This window comes from Drosophila virilis, chromosome 6, assembly GCF_030788295.1.
Source record: "Drosophila virilis strain 15010-1051.87 chromosome 6, Dvir_AGI_RSII-ME, whole genome shotgun sequence".
Taxonomy (NCBI): Eukaryota; Metazoa; Arthropoda; class Insecta; order Diptera; family Drosophilidae; genus Drosophila; species Drosophila virilis.
Window position 1 is genome coordinate 837,126 of NC_091548.1, and position 24,064 is coordinate 861,189.

General features: G+C 33.5%; 2 protein-coding genes across 10 annotated transcripts; one reads left to right on the top strand and one right to left on the bottom strand.

Moving 5' to 3' along the window:
* The first annotated feature begins 1,044 nt into the window (after positions 1 to 1,044).
* ATPsynbeta (ATP synthase, beta subunit) lies at positions 1,045 to 3,430 on the top strand. Its single transcript, XM_002059658.3, has 3 exons — positions 1,045 to 1,191; positions 1,802 to 2,116; positions 2,190 to 3,430. Exons 1-3 carry the CDS (start codon positions 1,068 to 1,070, stop codon positions 3,329 to 3,331), a joined length of 1,581 nt encoding a protein of 526 aa, XP_002059694.2. The 5' UTR covers positions 1,045 to 1,067; the 3' UTR covers positions 3,332 to 3,430.
* Positions 3,431 to 5,651: 2,221 nt separating this feature from the next.
* On the bottom strand, positions 5,652 to 22,737 carry CaMKII (Calcium/calmodulin-dependent protein kinase II). 9 transcript variants are annotated; one of them, XM_070210698.1, is made up of 16 exons: positions 22,582 to 22,735; positions 19,649 to 19,900; positions 19,179 to 19,273; positions 19,041 to 19,100; positions 18,550 to 18,604; positions 17,862 to 18,187; positions 17,617 to 17,711; positions 17,258 to 17,380; positions 17,062 to 17,188; positions 16,906 to 16,998; positions 14,995 to 15,051; positions 12,902 to 12,967; positions 10,590 to 10,665; positions 10,429 to 10,523; positions 10,237 to 10,351; positions 5,652 to 8,848 (listed from the first exon to the last, which is right to left on the bottom strand). In XM_070210698.1, the coding sequence occupies exons 2-16, from the start codon at positions 19,711 to 19,713 to the stop codon at positions 8,704 to 8,706; spliced, it is 1,593 nt and encodes a 530-aa protein (XP_070066799.1). In that variant the 5' UTR covers positions 19,714 to 19,900; positions 22,582 to 22,735; the 3' UTR covers positions 5,652 to 8,703. The 9 variants fall into 9 exon arrangements, with proteins under 9 accessions (XP_070066799.1, XP_070066798.1, XP_070066801.1 ...); XM_070210697.1 differs by having other exon boundaries at positions 10,590 to 10,668; XM_070210700.1 differs by lacking the exon at positions 12,902 to 12,967.
* Between the last annotated feature and the right edge of the window lie 1,327 nt (positions 22,738 to 24,064).

A 24,064-nucleotide genomic window follows, 5' to 3' on the forward strand; every position in this document is an offset into this window, starting at 1 on the left:
ACAATGACTGAATGTCCGATTACTGACGCGTTAGCGTAGTTTTTAAAACCAAATACTGGTTTAAAAAATTCGCAAACACGTGGATCTTGCCAATTTTTTTTTTTTTAGTGCTGAGCATTTAACTTGATAATAAAAAGCACTGAGGTTAGAGCGAGAGCGCACTATATCCATAATGCAAATGTGAGAACATTTCGCACGTAGTACATGTATGTATGTATTTGAAATGTATGTATGGAATGTATGTATATATATATATTCATATGTATATATGTTTGTTTCAATGAATCCTGATCAGAGTTAAATATAAGATACTTTTGCATGCCATTTTATGAATTGGCTATACATACATGTACATATATAAAATGACATGGGCTTAAATTTTTTTACGACGGCCGATCTGCAGCGCATTTCAATAATGAATTTTCTAAGCTGTGTTATTTTAGTATTTTGTTAAAATATTGAAAAGGGGATTAATGGCTGCTTGCATTTTCATCGTTCCCTTTGTGTTTACACATTTACAGGAATGTTTGTGGATATTCCTTGCAAATTGCCAACTTTTTGGTTACCCTAGCTAGAGACGGACAAGCCTTGTCTCATACTTGCAGACATTACTGAAAATCAATACCTCCCATATTCTAAGGCTACAATTGGTGATGAGTCTCATTTAGAGAATTAATTGTTAGAATCGGCTTGCTATAAAAGCAATAATAATCTTAACATGATAATTGAACGTGTTGAGAGAGACTATATGAGAATATTGATAAGAGTGTATTTGTTTCAATAATACAACAGGGCTGCCAACTGGTGCTATAGAAACTATTAAGTTAAGAATTGCTCAAAATGTTTGATTGACCTTTCTGATGACAGTGTTTTATCACTAAAAAAAAGTGTAATTCAACTAGAAATTAGCTGAATTGGCAACATTGCACCCGGATGAGAAGGCCTGCAAGAAACGAAAATATCTAGAAATTTCAGTAACACCCTTGATACAAAAAAAAACCATGACTATCGATACATCACTTTAATGTCACTGTGACTATCGACAAATTTCAATACGACCGTAAATTATGTATTCATATTGCGACGGTACCGTAGTACTTCTACAAACCTCCGTCAGTTGGTCAAAAATGTTCGCGTTACGTGCTGCCGCTAAAGCTGATAAAAATTTGCTGCCATTTTTGGGGCAATTGTGTAAGTATAGATATGTAATTTTAGTTAATTACAAATATTAACAAGGAAAAAATGATTTTCACGCATAAACTCGTTCTTTAACTTGGTCCCTTAACCGGACGAAGGTGGCTTGACAAAAAGCGAACATAACCTTATATGTGGTTGAAAAGAACTGATTGCATAATATTGAAAATACAAAGTGTTTAACTCGAATTAATTTTATAACGGTTAATTTACTATTTCGGATGCAATAGGTACTATAAACGAAAGTGCAAATCTTTTTTGTATAGGCATACACATATTTTTAATGACCAGCAGAAATATGTACATATGTATGTATGGACTTCGTGCATATGTATTTTGGAAACTTTTGGTGTTTCAATGAAAAAAGAAACAATCGAATCTGCATTTGTCATATCGGTCTCCTATTATTTTCCTGTTGTGATATTCAAAATCCTCACTAAATTATAGTATGTAGTATCATTGTGACGTAATATAGGTTGGTATGCATATTCATATATATATAACATATGCATATATATGTATATATGTAATTCATGTAACCGCATGCATTAGAAGCAAAGAATTTTATAAACATTCATACACATATTTGAACCGATTATGTTTGCAGCTCGCGGTCATGCTGCCAAGGCAGCCGCTAAGGCGGCCGCTGTAGCAAATGGCAAAATTGTAGCCGTAATTGGTGCCGTCGTGGACGTGCAATTTGATGATAACTTGCCGCCAATTCTGAATGCATTGGAGGTTGACAACCGCTCGCCCCGTTTGGTGCTGGAAGTGGCCCAACATTTGGGCGAGAACACCGTACGCACCATTGCTATGGACGGTACTGAGGGTTTGGTTCGTGGACAGAAGGTTCTCGATACTGGCTCCCCAATTCGAATTCCAGTCGGAGCGGAGACTCTGGGACGCATTATGAATGTCATTGGTGAGCAACAATTTATGAATATATTAAAACTGTTATGTTATCTATATATATGAAATGTTTACCATGTTTAAAGGCGAACCAATTGATGAGCGTGGTCCCATTCCGTCTGCGAAGACCTCGCCTATTCATGCTGAAGCTCCCGAATTCGTGGACATGTCCGTCGAACAGGAAATTCTGGTTACCGGAATTAAAGTCGTCGATCTTCTGGCACCCTATTGTAAGGGTGGTAAAATCGGTCTGTTTGGCGGTGCCGGTGTCGGCAAAACTGTGCTAATTATGGAGCTAATTAACAATGTGGCCAAGGCACATGGTGGTTACTCTGTGTTCGCCGGCGTTGGCGAACGTACTCGTGAGGGCAATGATCTGTACAACGAGATGATTGAATCTGGTGTTATTTCGCTGAAGGATAAGACCTCGAAGGTGGCTCTCGTCTACGGTCAAATGAATGAACCTCCAGGCGCACGTGCTCGTGTAGCCTTGACTGGTCTCACCGTTGCCGAATATTTCCGTGACGAGGAGGGACAGGATGTGCTGCTTTTCATTGACAACATATTCCGTTTTACTCAGGCCGGTTCCGAAGTGTCCGCTCTTTTGGGTCGTATTCCATCGGCTGTCGGTTACCAGCCGACTTTGGCAACTGACATGGGTACTATGCAAGAGCGTATTACCACAACCAAGAAGGGCTCCATCACTTCGGTCCAGGCTATTTATGTGCCAGCTGACGATTTGACCGATCCTGCTCCAGCCACAACTTTCGCCCATTTGGACGCCACCACTGTCTTGTCGCGTGCCATTGCCGAATTGGGTATCTACCCGGCTGTCGATCCTTTGGATTCCACTTCACGTATCATGGATCCCAACATCATTGGCCAGGAACACTACAATGTCGCTCGCGGTGTGCAAAAAATCTTGCAAGATTACAAATCTCTCCAAGATATCATTGCCATTTTGGGTATGGATGAGTTGTCCGAGGAGGACAAACTGACTGTCGCACGCGCACGTAAGATCCAGCGTTTCTTGTCACAGCCATTCCAAGTCGCTGAGGTCTTCACTGGACATGCCGGTAAACTAGTCCCATTGGAGCAAACAATTAAGGGCTTCTCACAGATTTTGGCTGGTGAATACGATCATCTGCCAGAGATTGCGTTCTACATGGTTGGCCCAATCGAAGAAGTTGTTGAGAAGGCCGACCGTCTAGCCAAGGAAGCAGCCTAAAATGCATATTACAAAAATGGTTTTTGCAAATTAATATTCAATTGTATTAAGCATAAAGATGTCAGAGACAAATGAAAAAAATAAAACATAATTAAACAACACGGGTCTTTAATATTTCATTATTTTTGCAGGCAAGGACACTATCAAACACAACACGGTCATGGCTAGATCGATGCCCTCCTGTTATATTGAATTCTACCACTAACCAAACAACATATAGACTGGACATCACATACAAACAGCGTTGCCACAAAAAGTATCGGAGGCATCTGGTCCAAACTCGCGAGTAAGGGAGTAAGATATATATATGATGTATTTTTGAACCGCTTACTCTACAGGAAAGTGCTTGGCGCACTCTCTTCCATATGATTTGTGCGATAGAACGGCAACGCTGTTAACTCTAATATCGCTCGCACTTATCCTCAGCTCTCAATGCTCTCTCTATGTTTAGCGATCGTTTCAATGTGTGTGTGTGCATTTGTCCGACGAGCAAAACTGCGCACAAATTCAATTTTTCTCAAATGCTGAGGCATTTCTACCCTTTTGAAGGCACAGCTAATATGAAATAGAGAAAGGGTTTGCCACGTCGATGCGAAATTCTTCCATTTTAGTTCGCTATCGTTGGTAAGGGTACCCAAGCGTTGCCTTGTGTGCATTTAAAATATTTTGGACTCGCTATTCACGCATACTTGCACACTTTGTATATGAATATAAGCATTTATGCGCTTGTTTGCCTGTTGCTTGCCTGCCTGCCTGTCCCCGATGCAAATTTACCAAGATTTAGGATTTCTGACTTTAGACCTCTACACACAGACCCACATATACAAATGTCTGTGAATGGGCTGATCATGGGCGCAAAGAAAATATCATTATTGGCACGCCTATAATAACTGTTTTTGTCCAATTGTATGTAGCACCAAAAAAAGAAGCCCGACCCCATAATACATATACACATAGAAATATATATATATATATTTATATATATATAGTGCTATATATATATAGTGCTGGAACTAAGCGTGAACTAAAAATTAAAATACTTGAGCAGCATTCGAATGTGCTGCAAAGAAACAAGTTATTATCAAATTAACAATTAATGTAATATATCAAAAAACGGTGGCAGTGGCAGATGGCAGATGACAAAATGCGGCTGAATGTAGGTAAATTTGACAACAATAATAATTGCAGCTGATGTATATCTTCATACTTCTATTCGGTGCATCTGACTGTCATTTCCAGTCGTATCGCGAAACTGGTCACATTGCACGACGACAAATGGACTCAATTGGATTGCTACGATGATGGATGAAGAGTACTGGCAGGTACTGCTGCTCGCCAGTAGCAGTGTCTTAAGCAGGTTAAGCGGTACACGCCCGCAGCCCAGGCGTGGAAGCAATGGCGTGCCCGACTGTGCGAAAGGTGTGCCAGAAGTATGGCGGCGAATACTTCAGAAGGCATAGTGCGAGCAATCTTTATTATCATTCACCTAAAGATAAGACTTTATTTTAATGCATATCAAATAATGTCCACACTTAAGAGTCACTCGGTTACTTCGTTCCCAAAAAAAAAAAACCCGATTCCAAGAGTTGGTTAGGGTCAGCTTGAAGCACCGTTGCTGTCGCGCAAGTGCAGAAAATCTTCGCACAATGGTTTTGTCCAGTGTGTGGGATGCGTCTGCAGCTCGATTATGATCACGTCTAGCATAGCAACCATTATCTCCCATCTGTAGTCGTCCAACACATTATAACAATGCATTGGGCATTGGGAATTAGCTCATTAATTAAAAGGATAAAAGTGTGCGCCTTACAATATTTGGAAATATCCTGGCGATAGCAACGAAAACATTCCACATCATCAGAGTTCCACTTGCCAATGGAGCTCACGCTGAGCTGCTCGGATTTACGAACCACAACAATTTTATTTGGTATGCTCCCAGCGCTTGCGCTTTGGCTTGCATCTCTCTCAATATGTTTATTGAGTAATAAAGCGAATGAGCTGAACTGGCACTCTGAGCTTTTTTTTACCGTTTTAAAAACCACGAGACAGAACGGGTTGGTCCGCAAACGCAAAATCAAAGCCCAAAAAAAGCTCATTTACCATAGAGTAGAGTAGACTAATAAAAAGACACTTTTCGAGATATATGATATTTGTAATAATTTTTATTAGGTATGTATTTGTAGTTAAAAAATCATAAATATATAATAATGAATATTGATTTTTAAGAGATATTACCGATATTTTTTAAATATGTAATTTTATATAGTATTTTAAGGACATCAACTACAGCAAGTTTGTTTGTAATTCGAATAGGCATTTGTAATTTGTGGTTTGTTTTTTTTTTTTTTTTTTTTTTTAATTACCGTTTCGTTTTGTTTTTGTTTTTGTTTTATTTTTGAGACACTTGGTAAACAATTTGTTACATTCTATCTCTTACTGTGCTTACGGTTTTTTTCTTTTAACAACTTTTTGATCGAGTTATAAATTTGAGTTTGTATTTGTAATAATATTATAATAATAATATTATAATACTATCATATTATAAGTATTTTATTTAGATAATTTAAGAAAACATTTTAAATACTAGAAAATTTGTAATAATCATTTTATTCCTGTTCCTTTTGGATTAATTGAACATGCATACACGACACTAACAACAGTAATTTTCTCTTCTTATTTAAAGATTAAAATTTGTCCGTGAACCGTGATTATTGCATTTAAATTAAGAAATTAATGCCCCATATGGGATTCCAAAAATGTATGTACATATTTTTATGTGTAAGTATGCATATATGTCATATATGTGTAATCATGTATTTAGGTAAATGTGACATATTTTATAATCATTTACTCATTCTTTATATATCCTTGCGTAGGTACACACATCTACATATATATATTACCTGACGAGCTGGGCTGAAATAAATGATATGACGGTCCTGTTGGCTTATGTAGGTTATATTATAGAGGAACATTTTTCAATACTTTTTTACTTTGCATTTAACAATTTATATCCAATTAGACAATAAAGAGAATGTTATATCAACTATAAAGCATATAGCTCCCATAGGAATAATCCTTGTTAAATTAAACAATTGATTTTTTCCGTATTTCAAGAGACTGCGTAAGATCGGACTACTTTTTCATATAGCTCGCATAGGAAAAATCGGTTGAAACGTTTAGGTATTATAATTTGGATGTGTAGAAATAAATTGCACCTTTGCAAGGGTATATAATCTTCGGCTAACCGACGATAGCTGCATGGATTATTTAATTTATGCCTTTGTGTAACAGTATTTGTGCACAAATATTACATATTCATTGAATTTGTCGTTAAAGAGCGGAGTTTAGTTTGGATTATATAAATTAAAAATGTTCTTTTTGTGATTCGACATTTTTGGTTTTATATAGTACAATTAACATATGCGTATATACTGTATGGATTAATATAAACAATTTATTTTATGTCGAAATGTCTGTGAAGCATGTTTCATAAAATGTTCTTGTTCTTTTCTTTTACGGATGCACAGTACATGCTTTGCATTTTTAATAATCTTAGTCTCTGTTAGTTCACACAAACACTTTTTATGATACTATTATAAGAATTTAATAATCTTTCTATTAGATTTATTCGCAAACATCCAAGGAAAACTTGTCAATTACTGATAACTCACGAATTTAAAATTGAAATTTATAGTTGAAAGTCAATAAAATTATGCAGACATGTATTGAAAAAATGTTGTATTCCAAAATTATGTACATTTATATTTAAATAAGATTTCTCCTTTAATAAATGAACATTATAAACATTTATTTATTAATATGTATATATGCATATATACGCATATGCATACATACATATTTACAAAAGCCCCACAAAATATACAATAAGTTTTACACATATACATACATATGTATAGGTATATAGCTTAGCCTAGGACACTTGCTTCAGAAATCGACAAGAACTTCTTATTAAGGATCATAATGATCAATTTGATTTGGTTTTCTACTCAAAATGTTTTTAGTTGTTTTAGTTAAATATTTGTTTACTAGTGTACTCGTATAAAAATCGAATAAATTATTTAAATACACAAGAATTATTATCAGAATAGAAATAATAATTTGATGACCCTTAGCTGCGTGTAGTTGTTGTCACTGCATGGTATCCACATTATTTTACAATAACTTAAGTATCTGCATTAAGGATCTAAATTAGGATGAGTAGAAATTGAAGAGGCCATCCCAAACTATCCGATTAGAGAAGGATCGAACCTTTAGCGTTTGGACAGTTTCCTAATTCCTAATTCGATACTTATTTTAGATTTGAATCCAATAATTCAGATACCAATCAATTGTAGCTCAATTTTTTAACAACAATTAGCTAATTGTTATTATTGTATTTTTGGTTCGGTTGTAATTTTTTTGGTGTAGTTAAATTTGTAAATGCTTAGTGTATATATTTATTAACTAATGCTTTGCAATATTATAATAGTTTCCTAGCTTCGATATCTTTTATAATTTCACACTTGTAGTATCCCAAAATGAATGGTAATATGATAATAAGTTGTAGGTATGCATTGAAAAGTACATAAACATATATGCACATAAATGCACACACAATTAAACATTATACAATTACAATTGAATAATCTGCTTAAACTTTACATGAAGGTACGTACAATTATGTGAATAGTATGCTAAAACTTAATATGCTGACGATGTGTCGATGTGTGTGTGAGTGTGTGTGTGCTGATAGAGATCTTTTTTTAAACAGAGCCTTTCTCTAGATACATTTATATCTGTTCGATAGCAAAGAAGAACTAACTATTTATATGTATATGAATGTATTAGTACATCCGGCTTATGCGTTTTGAATTGAAATATTTTATGTTCTTTTCTTTTTAAGTGTCTTGAAAGGTTGTTATCCTTTCGATATCTGGGGACAATTTGTAATCCATTTCCTTTGATTTTTTTATGTTTTTCTCTTGTTTACAATTAAAAATAGTTATAGCTTTTAGATCAAATAGTTGCGGATACGTTTCTGAATATTTACTGGACACATCGTGATTACATTAATTTTGTATAATACATATTTATAGATATTACTCTTTCATAAAGCTTTTTACTCTTTCGTTTGCATATTCAACATAGTAATTCAATAGATTGTAAATTATAAAAGATCAAAGAAACACACATTTTGAATATTCTTTTCTTTTTTTTTTCTCCCATATCTTCGATTCGCTTAGAAGTGCACACAAGTTGAGTTGAACTATTGTTGTTTCAGCTGTTTATTATAAAGATTCATATACACATAGATCATATTAGGCTATCGGAGCGAATTAATTATGCTATCTTTGAATTTCTGCGGATACCGCCTACTTCTGTGGCATAAAATCGAAAGTCGTTGCCCCGCTGATCTTGCCAGATGCACTTCGATGGAAGTGAACGTTTTGCCATTTGTTGTCGCGTCTGTGCCAAACGCGAGTCTCCTCCGATTGATGAGTATGTGCGTGTCCTTGTCTAGTGCGATTTTTAAAATGCGTTATTTAAATATATAACCAATAAGACAGCATTATTTTATAAGCATAACGAGATCAATCCAATAGTTGACCACTCAATAAAAAAAAAAAACAAGAGGTTGCCTCTACCCAGAAGCCCACCAATAATTAAGTACTTACGATAAAAAAAAGGAACTAAAATAGCATTACCATGCTGTTAGAATGCGAAGCAGAAGCGCATGAATGTGTGTGTGCATGTATACAGAAATTCTTAAATCTTCTGCCCCATTCAATTGCGCAGTTGGATATAACTTTGGATTTTTCTTAACGGATCTCTATGAAATTTTCTACAGTATATCTTATTATACCATAGAACATTTGTATATTTTGCAAAAGTCAATTGCATTTAAATTGTGGCTTAAATTGACTGGCAATAAGAGTTGGGTTATTAATTTAATTTTTGAGCTCTTTGGTGGTAGCGGGATGGTGGCGATAGGTATAAAATGAAAGATACTTGACATATATATAATATATATTATAGAAGCAACATATCTATTTGGTAACTCTAGCTCTTATTATTTACCCGATTTGTTTAATAAACTGGATGTCGATATCGATTTTTATCGATTACTTGGAAAGAAGTAAGTTATCGATTATCGAAAACAAGCTCAATCTGCGCAGGCACTAGGAGCAACTACATCTAAAATTTCAAGTCTCTAGCTCTTATAGGCTCTGAGATCCTTGCGTTCATACATACGGACGGACGGACAGACAGACGGACATGGCTAGATCAACTCGGCTTTTAATGCTGATCAAGAATATATATACTTTATGGGATCAGAAATGCTTCCTTCTGCCTGTTACATACATTTGCATTTTGCACAAATACAATATACCTTTTTACCCATTTTTAATGGGTTCAGGGTATGAAAAGGCTCTAGTCGGAATTGCGTCCAGTTCAGCTTAAACATGTGCATATCCTAAGCCCATCCAGAAAAACATTATGGTTTCCTTCCGTGCTTCGTATTCCCTCAGCATTCTGTAATAGCTTCGGTTCTTAAAGTCTGATCTCTATGACATTTTCATGGCTCCAAAAAAACCAGTGCCTTGTTTCATTTTGAGGAATAATGTGGCTAGGGTTTCAAAAACTGAAGCAGTTTTAAGCTTATCAAATATGGGACAAGATCTCGACAAAAAGTGATAAGCTAGTTCTCTGTGTATTGAAAACGACAAAGTACATTAAAAATCTAGTCTAAAGTCTCTAATTTCAGTTTCCATGAACTTAAATAGATGAAAATAAATTGCACTAGATCGATTGTATTTTGCCGGCTGGCATATAATGTAATAAGTCGTAATGGGATTCTTAGATGGTTTGTGAAATATATTTGCTAGTAAAAAATCAAAACTTACTTGTCGATGTACTGTGTAAGTCTTACATAGGCGATACAAGCGGCTTCTTCTCCCAGTAAGTGCACGTGGGGATTCAATATTGTTGTGTTAATGGCTTTACAATTTTTGCCAAGTACTAAATTAAAATAAACGAAATGCGTACATTAAATTCTAGTGAAATTTAAATTTAGACAGCTCATTTAACATATTTACCATTTTCGAAATAAAATTTGTGAAAATCAATTCCTTCGACCAAGTTTCCCAATGCCTCCGGCTCAAAAGCAGTTAGATGTGGATCACATATTTTACTGTAGCCAGGAGGATTAACGAAAAATTAGCTTGAACACTTTGCCTAACAGATAAGATTAACTCACGTATATCCGTCGAAGTCGCCACTGTTGATGGCTTCAATCAACTGCTCTGTGATCTTGATTATTTCCTGTCGTCTAGCTGCTTTTTGTTATAAGTTGTTATAAATTAAATTAAAGCAGATAGTGCTCCAAATCAGATTATATTTAATAGTGTATTTCGTTAAAAGTCAGAGACTACAACCACGGATGAATTTCGATTATAACGATAGTATGATGAGAATTACAATTGAACAATCCAACCAACCAACGTACTAGGGAAATCAAAAACCAGAAACTAAATGCATGTGATGGTATATTTTTTTGGTAAACTCTTCAAAAAATAAAGTGTGGCGATATGTCAATCGTATACATATGTATGGACATTTTATGTTTATTTTTTGCCTTTGTTGAAGGGAATATAAATTAGATATATCCTAGATCAGCTTTAACAGTCGAGCTGATAAAGCCACATCGGTCTGTCGGTTTCTATGCGAACAATATGAACGATCGGTCGAAAAGTAGGTTTTTATTTGGTTTACTTCTTGGTTTATCATGATATCTTGACCAAACTCAGCATTTTTTAGTTTTACTATGCTCCTCACATATTTGCTAACACCCAATAACATCGGACCACAATATCATATAGCTGCCATAGGATTATCGGTCGAACATAAAGAAGTTGTACAGTAAACTTTTTGTTTTTCTTAAAATCTTTACCAAGCCCGACATTTATATGTTTCACCATGCTCCCTACAGTTAAGCAAAATCTTTGAAAAGAAGAGATTAAAAAAAGGGACCATTATAAATTAACTTCTTGTATGAACAACTTATTGGTTTATCAAGACATCTTGACCAATATCTTAAGTTTAAGTTAAGTTTAAAACATTTAATGCTGAAGTGAGCACCCAATTACCGAGTTATCTATTGAATTTAACGGACTATTTAAATAAAATTGATTAAATTTGTTCTTCACGTACTCATAAAAAACGTCATAAAATATTGACTCATTAAACTACAAACACATCCCTAAGACAAATAAGCCAAGCTATTAACATATTGATATTACCAGAAAATGAACGAGTGAACTTATTCAGCAAATTAAACTAAAAATCGCCACTAATAAATGCCACTCGCAAAACGAGTATTTTTGTCGGTATCTCTAATATATATTGGTATTTCAAAATATCGATAAACATCGATTTTAAGGCTTGTAAATTTACCGTCATTTTTCATATTCAGTGTTAAATAATTGCAAATATATATAATATATGAATATATATAATGATGACTTCGTTTAGTATTGTGACATATTTAAAAACTGAGGCTGGTAGCTGGTTTTATTTCAAAATTATTCTGAAAAAGTGTTGCTTTTAAGGTGGATATAAATATCACTTTTCTTATTTAAATTATCAAGCTGGAGTGGAAAACAGTTATTATATTGCCACATTTACTTTCGTTTTCGATATTGTTTTCAATGTAGAACACTGTGGAGTGTACAATTTTTAATTTATTTGAGACATGATTTACCGTTGAGCAAATATTCAATAAGTGCACAATTTTTGGGTACAACTTATTTGAAAACGAAATTGTGTTAAGAATGTGGATTGGTAAAATATTCCTAATCAGAAAGCGGCTCACTTATACTTTTCTATTCTATATAATATCTATATAATATATAATATAAATATAAATATATTACATAATATAGACGTATCGGTCAAGACAACGTAGTATTCGACATTTTTATTTGATTATTATTTTTATCTTATTTTTTTTAGTTTACCATCCCATTAAAGATGGCAGTTTATTCTTCGACATTCTTACCAAGAAAAAGAAAACTACTTCAGACGTGGAGTTTAAATTTTACGTTTAAAACTTGAAACTTGAAAAAATTGGACCGGGAGAGCCCGGGCATACCCAACTAGTCTGTTCTAAGACTTTGTCATCCAATGAAAACTGAAATTATTTGGCAACAATGTGGATTGCATTATACTTATTATTATTAGTTGAAAGAATTACAAAAAAAAGAAACCAGCCGTAAAGAATCTCCCTGTGTTATATAATGTCTGAGGTGCCACAAAATATACATCAAATAATAATAATAATTGAAATGTGATAGCATGCACGTGATTCTGATTGATAAGGTGATTGATAGAGTAGCAAACTGTTTCGAAAATTCTAAATCAAAATGCAGAATTTCTTACGATAAGACACATTCAATCATTCATAAAAGAAGAAATACATAGTATATATACACACATATATATATGTGAGAAGGCTGCTTATGACTGATTAAAAAAGGATTGAGAGCTAAGGAGTAAAGCCCTAGTACATACCTGAAGAGCATTGTGAGGTTCCTGATATTTGCTGGCAAGTTTTTGCAGGACACACAATCCTTATTTCTAAAACGCACACATTTCATCATTTATAAATATATATACATTATTTAATATAACGTATATATGTATATGTGTATATAAAATCAAAAGACTAAACAAATAATTAAGGATTCGTGTTTTCAGATAATTATGCATGTAAGTTTTCTTCAAATTAGATGACATTGAGATGTTTTCAAATGCTTTTGCTAGACCAAACGGGGAAAGGAATCCGGGAATACGGAAATCAATCTACTCAAGACCAGTGTTGGAAACTGCTGAAAACTAAATAAATAATTGAGGATTCGTGTTTATCAGATAATTATCCATTTAAGTTAATATGTCAACAGAGATACGGGAACTGCTTTCAAATGCTTTGCTAGACCAAAGGAGAGAGTAATCCGGGTATCTGGGAACCGACCTACTTAACACCAGTGTTGGAAACTGGACAACTGGAAAGTGACCTCAGAAAAAAGTCGAATTTGGCTGGAAACTATCGAAATTTGATTATCTGATCAGTTTTCGTCCAGAATTAACACAAGCACAACATATTTTTGCGATAAATTTTTATTCATATATCATTCGTGTTAATTCTTGTAAAAAACACAGAAAGATGCAACAGTTTTGAGTACAGGCTCTTTACATACTGGGAACATACTATATATAAGTATGTGAGGTTTCTAATGCCGAGCGCCAAGCTTTTTTTAAAGAACAACTGAGACATCAGCTAGCTTCAACAAATACAAATATTATAAACAGCATAATACGATGCCTATGTCTTATATGAAGCTACGAAAGTTGATGGAATAATACAATACGATACATACGTAAGATATGCTTGCATTTGCAGCTGAACTTAGTTGTTGCCTTTTTTGGATATACAGCAAAAATTGAGCATGCGATCTGCAATAGATCAGAAAAAATATAATTCACGTATGTATAAAAAATAGACGCCTTTATTTACAGAATTCATTTGCTTTTGCATCCAGAAACTGGGCTATAGAACTCTATAGAAAAATGCCTAGCATTAATTTTGAAGCATACTCACCTCTAAGGCGGGACTTTGAATGCATTTGACTTTGGGCATCAATGCGTTTACAATTCTCATTAGTAATAATTTTGCTACTGGCATTCGTATTGTCGATGACATTGGCCTTGACTCTGCTGGTGTACCCAACACCGAATGGCACGCTCGTCGACTTTGATTGGAGCTGGGTCAGTTGGCCGACTGTTAAAATGCGATGTGTACAGTCAGGCAAATATATTAATATATATATATATCATATATATATCATATATATTATTGTTAGTAAAAGTCTCTTTACAGCATGCAGTAGCTGGTCTGGTCAACATCGCGAATATCATTTAGCATAATTATTGTCTTTGTTATCACGAATGATTCTTTAAAGAGCGAGTACTATTTGAATATGCATTGATTACAGTTTCCATACTCATACGACTTGAAGTTGATATGTCGTTCAGTTTCATTAAGAGTAATCAAATAACTTTGGATGTTTTTTTATATCTATACATTCATTTTCATATTACAAATCTTTGTCAATTTAAGAAGCTACCAACTATGACAAAAAAAATAAATTAACAGCAAACTGATCTTCGAAGAAATCCTAAACGATATTGTTCGAAAATGTATGTATAAATCTGGGGGGAATAGGGCGATTTGATAAAAAGGGCTGTTGTTCCCAAGTTAATGCAAGGAGAGCAGCTCGAGCGCTGAATTTAAAACAAACCAATGAAGACGGCGCCTTCAAACCAGGTACATAAACTCGATAATATCAGCTCGAAAAAGTAGGGGCCGACAAAACCTTAGAGAGAATGACTTTTCAGAACTACCCTTAGTTCGTTTATTGGGTTCGTTAGTCAAATCAAATGATATCACAAAGTCGATCTGCTTTAAATGAATGCCTAAACGATTAAGGACTTTAGTATGTGGTGCTTGTCTCGATGAGGTAACATAAGAAACAACAAAAACAATAATATTAATAATGAAAAGAAGGCAATCAAAAACTAAAAATAAAATTCAAAAGAAAATTTACCTTCTGGGTCTTTTGATATGACTGTGGTACTGCGATCAACGATCCCTTTTTTATCTTCTAAAAAAAAAAATAAACAAATTTCATAATTGAAAATGCAACCGTTTTTATTGCTTTTAATTGTTAAGTATTGTTGTATATTTGCGCACATACAGAAAATATTTTTTCAAATACCCCTCGAATCCACCCAAGCACCCAAAAATATAATATATAAAAATATGTATACTGGGTATTATAGTTTTGTCACAGATCGATGCACATCTCCGATACCATAAAGTCTATATATATTCTTGAACAGGCGAGTTAATATAGCCATGTCCGTCTGTCCGTCTGTCTGTCTGTTTCTATGCAAACTTGAAACCTTGCAATAATCCGTCTTTCTGTTGCAGGCTGGATCGGACCACATGTACATATATAGGAAAATTAAGTGCTTGTATGAAAAACTTTCTTGTCTAGCATGTAGAAGTTAAACGATGCTGCTCATATTTGATCCAAACCTAATGAAGATTGTATTATATGGCTGTATAGGAAGTCTCGGTCGAAAAATTATTTCTGTCTTTCTTTCTCCCCCAGATATTTTCTTTAATCTCAGCTTTTGCGAGCTTCACTATTCTTACATCTCTCTGTCTGCAAGGTTATTGGGTTTTCGGCGTGCCGAAGATATCCGTACTTCCGCGCTTGTGAATTATTTTGTAATAATTTTGCCTGAAAAGTTTAAAAGTGTGCAAAGAAATTTCTATTTTACAAGTACGTGTACTTCAAAGCTAATCACGACGCAAATAAAGCAAAGATGAATTCATCAATTGACTACATAAAAACATTATTCAATCGAGGCAATTGTTTAATGCAGTTAAAGATCTTTTAGGAAAAAAAAATATAAAAAAACTGTGCACCTAATTTGTATGATTTTGAGTGATAAAACAGACAAGGTTTCGGATATACCCGACATTAACACATTCTGCCTATAATAATCTATAATTTAAATTGAAAATTTTTCTAGACTTTTGCTGCATTCCAAATCTACAAATGGACCATCAGATCGCCATTAAAAATTTTCAATGGGTTGTATTAAAGGAAAGGTCTGTCTGTCTGTTTACCTTCTCGTCTACTTGTATGTCTCTCTCTCTCTCTCTCTGTCTGACTTTGAGTCTTTCGGTCTGTCAATCTGTCTGTCTGTCTACCAGAGTGTCAGTCTTTATGTCTGTCTGTCTGCCTAGCCATCTATTTTTCTGTCTTTCTGTATGTCTGCCTGTTTGAAGTCGCAGATGACTTTCCCTCCACGTTGCATATTGCTACGAAATTGGATTGAGGCTCAAATCGAATTACTTTTATTCTTTAAGATGTTTTAAGATGAGCCTAAATTGTTTAAACAAACCTTATTTCTTACAATTATTTAAGCCATCTGCAATGTGAAAACAATAGTTGTGTATTCATGTTTAACAAGTTGATTTTTCTAAAAGTTAATATTAACCATGCCAATGTACAAAATGTATGGTATAAAAAAATAATACACAGGCAGATTACAACGAGAATTATACACGTGCAGATTATATGAAAATAAATTGCCAGCATAAATTGATAACTTAAAAATGAACCAATTCTATTTAAAATGCACTATTTAATGCGACACTTAATGGTCAACTGTTATATACATATATAAATTATATAATTTATAAATGTTTTATATTATTTCACTATATAATTTAAATATATATGTTTTATATGTTAATTTTTTTAAAGGTATATCCTTAGCATTACTGTCTATTTTGTTGGCTAGAAACTCATTCAATTGTAAAATGTAACCTAACGAGCTGAACTCATCTATTCCCCACTTCATTCAAAATAGGTTTTAGCGACAAAGATCATAAACAATTATAGACTCCAACTATTGGCCCAATTTACATAAATATTTACCTTTGACGTCATCATCCTCTAGTGTTGTGCTAGAGGAATCGGTTGATTCCTTCACCTGAGATCCATCTCCCTTTTTGGTGATCATGCTTCTGCCTTTAAACGAAAATGAAACACGATTTTCTTTTTTCTTTTCATTACAATATTAAATCTATTTACTGGAGAAATTCCTAGTTGCCAGCATTGTGGTGAGTATAGCTCCCTTAAGCTTGCGTCGAGCATTGAATTTCTTGAGACAGTCCACGGTTTCCTGGCGATGTACTACAGAAGCCACTCGCTCTCGTTGCTATTTGAAAAATATGGAGAGCCTTGGTTAGTCCGGAATGTATACCGCAAATATATGCCAATTACTTACACAAATCCATGGATGCTTAAGGGCTTCAGCTGCAGTTATTCGCTTATTTGGGTTTACAGTGAGCATTTGATTGATCAGATTTTTTGCCTCTGGCGTAACCGTGTCCCATTCTGGCGAAGGATACTAAAAAAGAAGTTGCAAGAATTTGATAAAAGATATACCAAAGATAATTTAGAAAATCTTATGCAGATAAATCTACTGTCTGCATTTCAATATTGAAATTATTGCATCTTTATGTTTAAATAACGAAATATTATCAATATAGTAATTTTTCATCGACATCATGCAGTGTAAATACTGAATCAGCGTACAAATTTTGTACGTTTTGTAATTTTGGGTGGATTGAAAGAGATTCTTACATCGTAGGCCCCGGCCTTGATTTGTGAATACAAGCGGTGTTGATCCTCGTCCCAGAACGGTGGATATCCGACCAGCAGTATGTAGAGTATGACTCCTGTATATAAACAATTTATATGCTTAAAGTTGTTCATAAGCTATTTACAAATTGGGTTAACATAATCGGAGTGTGTATTGAGTAGTGACAAAAATAACATCTTACATATAAAATAAATAATAATAATAGATGAGAAATGCTCGTGCTTACCACATGCCCATATATCTACCGATTTGCCATATGGTTCCTTTTTCAATACTTCGGGCGATAGATACCCAGGGGTACCGGCAAATCCGAACCAGGCCTGGTGATCACCTTGTACTTCAATGGCTAGACCAAAGTCCGCGAGTTTCACAGCTGCACCCTTTGCCTTACTTGCTAATAGTAAATTCTCTGGCTTGAGATCTCGATGCACCACACCGTTCTGGTGGCAGTGATTGACAGATTCCAATATTTGCTGAATACAATGTGATGCATCAGCCTCTGAATAAAATTCACGTGCAACAATATCTTCGAAAAGTTCACCACCAGTTACACTGCAAAATGCATTTAGTATTCAGTAGGTCAATTTTGTTTCAAGTTCTAGTTTTAAGATTGCTTTCGTTCAGAAAATTGTTAATTCCATTTCGTATTTATACTATGTATTTATACAAAGGTAGTTAGAGTGCAGATATAAGAGCGAGCTATAGTTAGTAAGTAAATAGGAACTCGGTGGGGAAAGGATGAACTATGAATCTCAATAAACAATAGTCAAGTCCATTGCCTTATTCACAAAGGAACCCGAAAGCTTTTGTTTACAATCAAAATATAATTAGTTATTCTTTCTACAAGCAACCTATATACATAACATTGTATTAGTACACATATGAAACTCTACGGTGCGCGAGTCGTTACTTACAGATCAAAAACAAGATAGTGATAGTTTTCCTCCTGTATGCTGTCATGCAATCGAACTGAAAGTCAAACAAATCGAATAAAAACCTTTAACGTTTAATTATGATTAACATTATTATTCTATCGTTAAAGATATCCAATTGTCGCATTCATTTTATAACATATACTTAAGCCAAAAGAGAACTAAGTCGAGTTTTATAGATAGAATAAGTATTTTGTTCACATAGTAAAAAAATAAAATAGCGTTCCGGGAATTGATCCAAACCAGCTTTTGCAAATCTTTTCTTCGGGCCGAAAAAGTACATTTTTATCGCGTTAGACATCTGTAGAACAAAGGGCTATAAAAAACTCCTCTTTAATCGATTGTGTTTGGCTGATTTAAATGTAATCCGTGCCAAATTTTATAATTTATTTTATACAGAAGACTTCGCTTGGCTTGGATAATAAAACTAGACTTAGCATTGTCTACATGGACAATTTATATAGATATCATACCAATATTAGGGTGGTGCAATTTCCTACAAATCCTAGCTTCTCGTTCTAGCTTTTGAAAATCTGAAAGAACGCAATACAGTTTGTCATAAAGAAATAAAAATATTTATTAAAAAAAAAACACAAATAATAGATTCTTACCTCTTGCTGTTAGTTTCTTGGTGTTTATAATTTTAGCCGCAAACTCAAATCCAGTTGATTTTTGGACACATCTTTTTACTATTGAAAAGGCACCCCTGTAAAAAACATAAATTATTGTAAATAAACTGGTTTTTCCTAAGGGCAAGAATAGTAGAAGAAGGATCATGATCTAAGTCGAGTTAGCCATATTCTTCTGTGGATTGCGGACACTCGGAAGCTGAATGCTTTTCATTTGAAAAATATATTCGAAATATCATCAATTTTGATGTTTATGTTAGACTATAAAGCATACAAATTGGACATATTTAACATTTTATATACCTGTTCCGTCCCTGACCTTTTGTCCTTATATGAATCGGACAACAAACACAAATGCCAATCAGAACAGCCTGAAGGTTTGTAATGGCAACTCGGCGCAGGGTCACACTTGATCAGGGGGAGAGTGGGGTGGGGTCGCTGTTTGCACTTACTTGCCGAGCTCTTCCTTGATATCGTAATTGTCCGAAAAACGCGTACAGGCTGCTGGAGCAGCCATCGCGATGGCACACTTGAGAAAATCTATTGTGTGTGTGTCAATTAGAGTCTGTATCAGTTAACAAGTTTGTAGCCGTAAATTTGCAAACAAACTTTACTAATCCTTGTTGTTCGTATTCAATTCAAGCTGTCTTGCAGTACGCTTCCGTTGTTCCTTGGTTTTTGTTAAAGGAGATATTTTCCGATTCCTGCGAGAAATACTTGTGCTCTTATTAGAAGAAATATATAAGCACATACATAGAACCATATGTTTGTTCAAATATGTAATTACCCACAGATGCCGAGTCTTTAATATACTATATAACACACATATGTTTTAAGAAATTAACTCGATACACGTTCACACTGAATGATCATGCATATAAAAATACTTTAAATACTATACAATAATAATCATGTTGCCAAATGCATTCTGAAAGTAATTATTTTAAATTTACTTAATCACATTTTTAAATTTTAAATCAAATATTTTCCACATTAGCTCCTAAAGTCGTATAATCACTAATCTTTGGTAAGTTTTACACCATGATCGATTTTTCCCTTAAAATATGAGGAAAACTTACTTATCTAGTTACGGTCACACAGCGTGCAGTTGACCATGACCACGTTTGTCACTTGAAATGGGTGTCTTGTGATGACAATACATAGAAACGTACAAAGTTAGACAAAAAATTAAAATTGTTAAATAAGAATAGGACCCACGTTTTTATTATCTTCTACATTGTAAAAAATACGAAACTGTTGACATGTTTTGCACAACTGGATAATAGAGAATAAAATATTTCAAGAAGCAAACCATTTTATAGCTTAAAAGTCCGTTAAATGAGTAAAATATTAGTTTAGGTTTAGGTAAATATAGGTAAAGTAATCTTCTTTAATGAAAATGCAGAGTATATCTACATATGTTTATGACGAAAAATTAATATAAACTGATTGTTTTTATTCGAATATAAAGGTTGCACCGTGAAACAGTGCTATAAAAATGTATAAATAAAAAAATATATATGTATGTATATGCTATAAATATATGAAATCATAGATACATACATATATTCGTAACATATGCATATGCATTGTATGCACACTCACTGCAGTTAGCTATACATACATACATTTATACATATATACATATGTGTATGTAAATTGACAAGTTATCCAACATATTCCAGCAAAGGGTTCGACTGGAAGGCAACCGAGCCAATGTGCACCAACTAATGTCAGTAAATACATCGCCTTTCTTATGAACGAATAACTACACTTTACAGAAAATAACACTATTCTGTTGTTCTTAGTTAATAAAATATATATGTGTATATACATATGCTTGTATGGTACAAATGCATAGTATGTAATAATAATATGACAACTATTAACTGTAAAAATTGCAACAAGTTCTTGTAAATACTTATACGTATGCATATAGTATATATATGTATGTATGTGCATGCTCGTCTAACTGTTACATTTGCAAGTGTATTTGCTTATACATACGTTTGTATGTAAACTCATAGTTGACATTGTACATGCGAATGCAAGGTTTGGTGTATATGTATGTGTATACTCACATACATACATATATGTATGTATATATTTATACATGCAAGTATTTTTTACGGCTTTCACATATGTACTAGTATGTACGTACATATGTATGTCTCTATAGATTTATATATGAACATGTTGCGCTTGTTCCCATATTCCATTATAGCTGCGCATGGATTTTCCACCGTTCTTCCAATTGCTAGTAATGCAGGGAGTGTATCAGAATACATACAAATTTATTTTGTGCACATACATACACATACAGTCTACACATTTGTGCTGAAATAACATTTTTGTATATAAAGTTAACTTTTTACGTATGTACATATGTGTATGTACAAAGTGTATGATGTACAGCTACAATCCATTTTTTTAACATGTGTGTAGAAAACATATGTATGTTTGCTTCTAAGAATCTGTACATACATACATCTGTTGGTATATATATGCCTAGTTAATTATAATTATTTTGTTAGATTGCTTTTACACATGCGTACATACATACACATGCACAAAGTATATAATCGAACTTATTGAATGTATACACATATGTATGTACATATGTACATACGTGCTTAAGTGTAACGATGTCCTTACAAAATCGGACGACACGAAAAAAATGATACCTATACATGCACATGTACATACACGCACATGGGTATTTCGGAAAAATACTTGTTATAGTAGTATATTCAAATTTTCAAAAATGTTATTTTATTTTAATAAATATATGTAAATATGTTATTTATATAATCGGTATATCAAGGTATAAGTGTACATACATATATAAATATAAATATAAATATATATAAATATGCAATCTAAATAAAAAAAGTTTAATATTTTCTGTCACCATATTATATACACACATACATACATGCATACATGCATACATACATATGCATGTACTTAAGCAGCGTATACACGTTATGCTCACGCTATATATAATGAAGAATATATATGGTTATTCGTATATGTAAAGAGAGATGCATATATATAAATAAATTTGTATATAAATATATTTATAAGAATGTGTGTACATCCATATGTACATACATAAATTTGTATGTACACCTTAGCAATAATACATCGTGTGGGTACATATATATACATATATATGAACATTTGAATGCTCGGATAGTTTTTTCAGCTATCCAAAAAATATAATTTTCTGCGCACATATGTATGTACATATATGCATATGCGTATCTGCCTGTGTATATTATACGTAAGCGTTTTAACGTTAACATATGTATCTACTTTTAATTGTTTTATGCTTGAAAAGTATGTATCTGTCAAATGAATAGTAATGTATATAGATACATACAATGTATATTAAACGTATTCCACTATTGAATGTACATATTTATGTTAATGGGTAACGGGACCAGAGGCAGCACGCGACTTATGGGTATATGTATATATGTATGTACACCACGAATTGTGTTTTGTTAAACGTCCGTTGGTTAGCAAAGCAAATTCAATACTGATGGCTTCAGATATAAAAAAGCAGCATCAGGAGTAGCTATAGGAACGCATATCTATATGTGTTCCACACATTTCTGTATCCCAGGTCGCCTCTTTATACTGAGAATGTTTTGGACATTCACTCTCTCGGTCTCTCTGAAGCTCGGAGAGAAAGTCTCCACCTTTTGGACGCATGACCGGCAAAAGCTTTTCTTCCTTTAGCCTAGTTTGAGCTTTTGCATTTATCTTCTTGACTATCGATAACAGGTCATTAACTAAATCAATTAATGCCCGTAAACTATGTACACACATGTATGTCCATAGTTTCAATATAAATGAACTTTTTATTTTACATTTTTCATTTGCATTTCCAACCCTACAAAATTGAGAAGTACAAAATCTATATCTCTATGTCGTAAAATAGTTTCTCATTAGTTGTCCACTCTTGCTATACCCTAAAAATATTTATATACTACAATATATGTATGTTACATTAATAATGAATATTAATAAATAAATGGGGATCCCATGGAAATGTCGATTCTGGTTCTGGTTTTATTGACGTGCTGGCTACTTTATTTTTAACATATTCAGATATAATATCTGCTATATTCTGTTATAATGGACTCTCCTGCTCCTGCAGTCTGCAACTAGAAAATGCACTATTAATAAATGTATTTCAGGGGAACTTCTTATCGATCGGGGGTGTTAGCACAGGAACCGCTCGCAGGACAATTTATATTAAATTATATTTTGTATTTCCTAAAGACTTTTCTCTGCAAAAATAAGAAATGCATGTAAACTCGAGATATTTAAATACATAACACGACAAACCAGTATCAGATATAAAACAAATCATGCGGATATTATAAAATGTTAGAGACTAGTCCTATATTAAGGATGATTCTTATATTATCCTCAATCAGGAAGTAAATAATAAATAAATAAATAATATTATTTAATTAATAAATTTGGGTATCGATTTTTAGATTACGTTCGTTGACTTTTTCTCGGGCTTAATAAGAGCTAGAGATATCGAATTTAGGATGATTCACGAAAATATTTCACTTTTGGGATTAACCCGAACTTTTTGTCAGCACGTACTTTACTTCTTAATATAATCGAGGAGGAGACTGAGACAGAAACAGCAACTGCTTTCTGCCTCTCTGTATCTCCTACTTGGGTGAGGGCGGAAAAGTCATCTCCTTTATATATATACTATTTAATAATAAGTTCAGTATTTAATAAAAATATGTGCAATTAATAATTATATGTGTATTTCCTGCTTAATTTCGCATTCAAATTCGAGAAATGTGATCGATTACACGGAACTCTATTGACGG

Bases quoted from the DNA above. Each gene is read 5' to 3' on its own strand.
- ATPsynbeta (XM_002059658.3), top strand. From the start codon at position 1,068: ATGTATTCATATTGCGACGGTACCGTAGTACTTCTACAAACCTCCGTC. The intron at 1,192-1,801 runs GTAAGTATAGAT...TTATGTTTGCAG, and splicing joins GCCATTTTTGGGGCAATTGT to CTCGCGGTCATGCTGCCAAG. The intron at 2,117-2,189 runs GTGAGCAACAAT...CCATGTTTAAAG, and splicing joins ACGCATTATGAATGTCATTG to GCGAACCAATTGATGAGCGT.
- CaMKII (XM_070210697.1), bottom strand. From the start codon at position 19,713: ATGGCTGCTCCAGCAGCCTGTACGCGTTTTTCGGACAATTACGATATC. The intron at 19,101-19,178 runs GTAAGAATCTAT...GCGTTCTTTCAG, and splicing joins CAAGAAACTAACAGCAAGAG to ATTTTCAAAAGCTAGAACGA. The intron at 10,524-10,589 runs GTGAGTTAATCT...TCCTGGCTACAG, and splicing joins GGCGACTTCGACGGATATAC to TAAAATATGTGATCCACATC.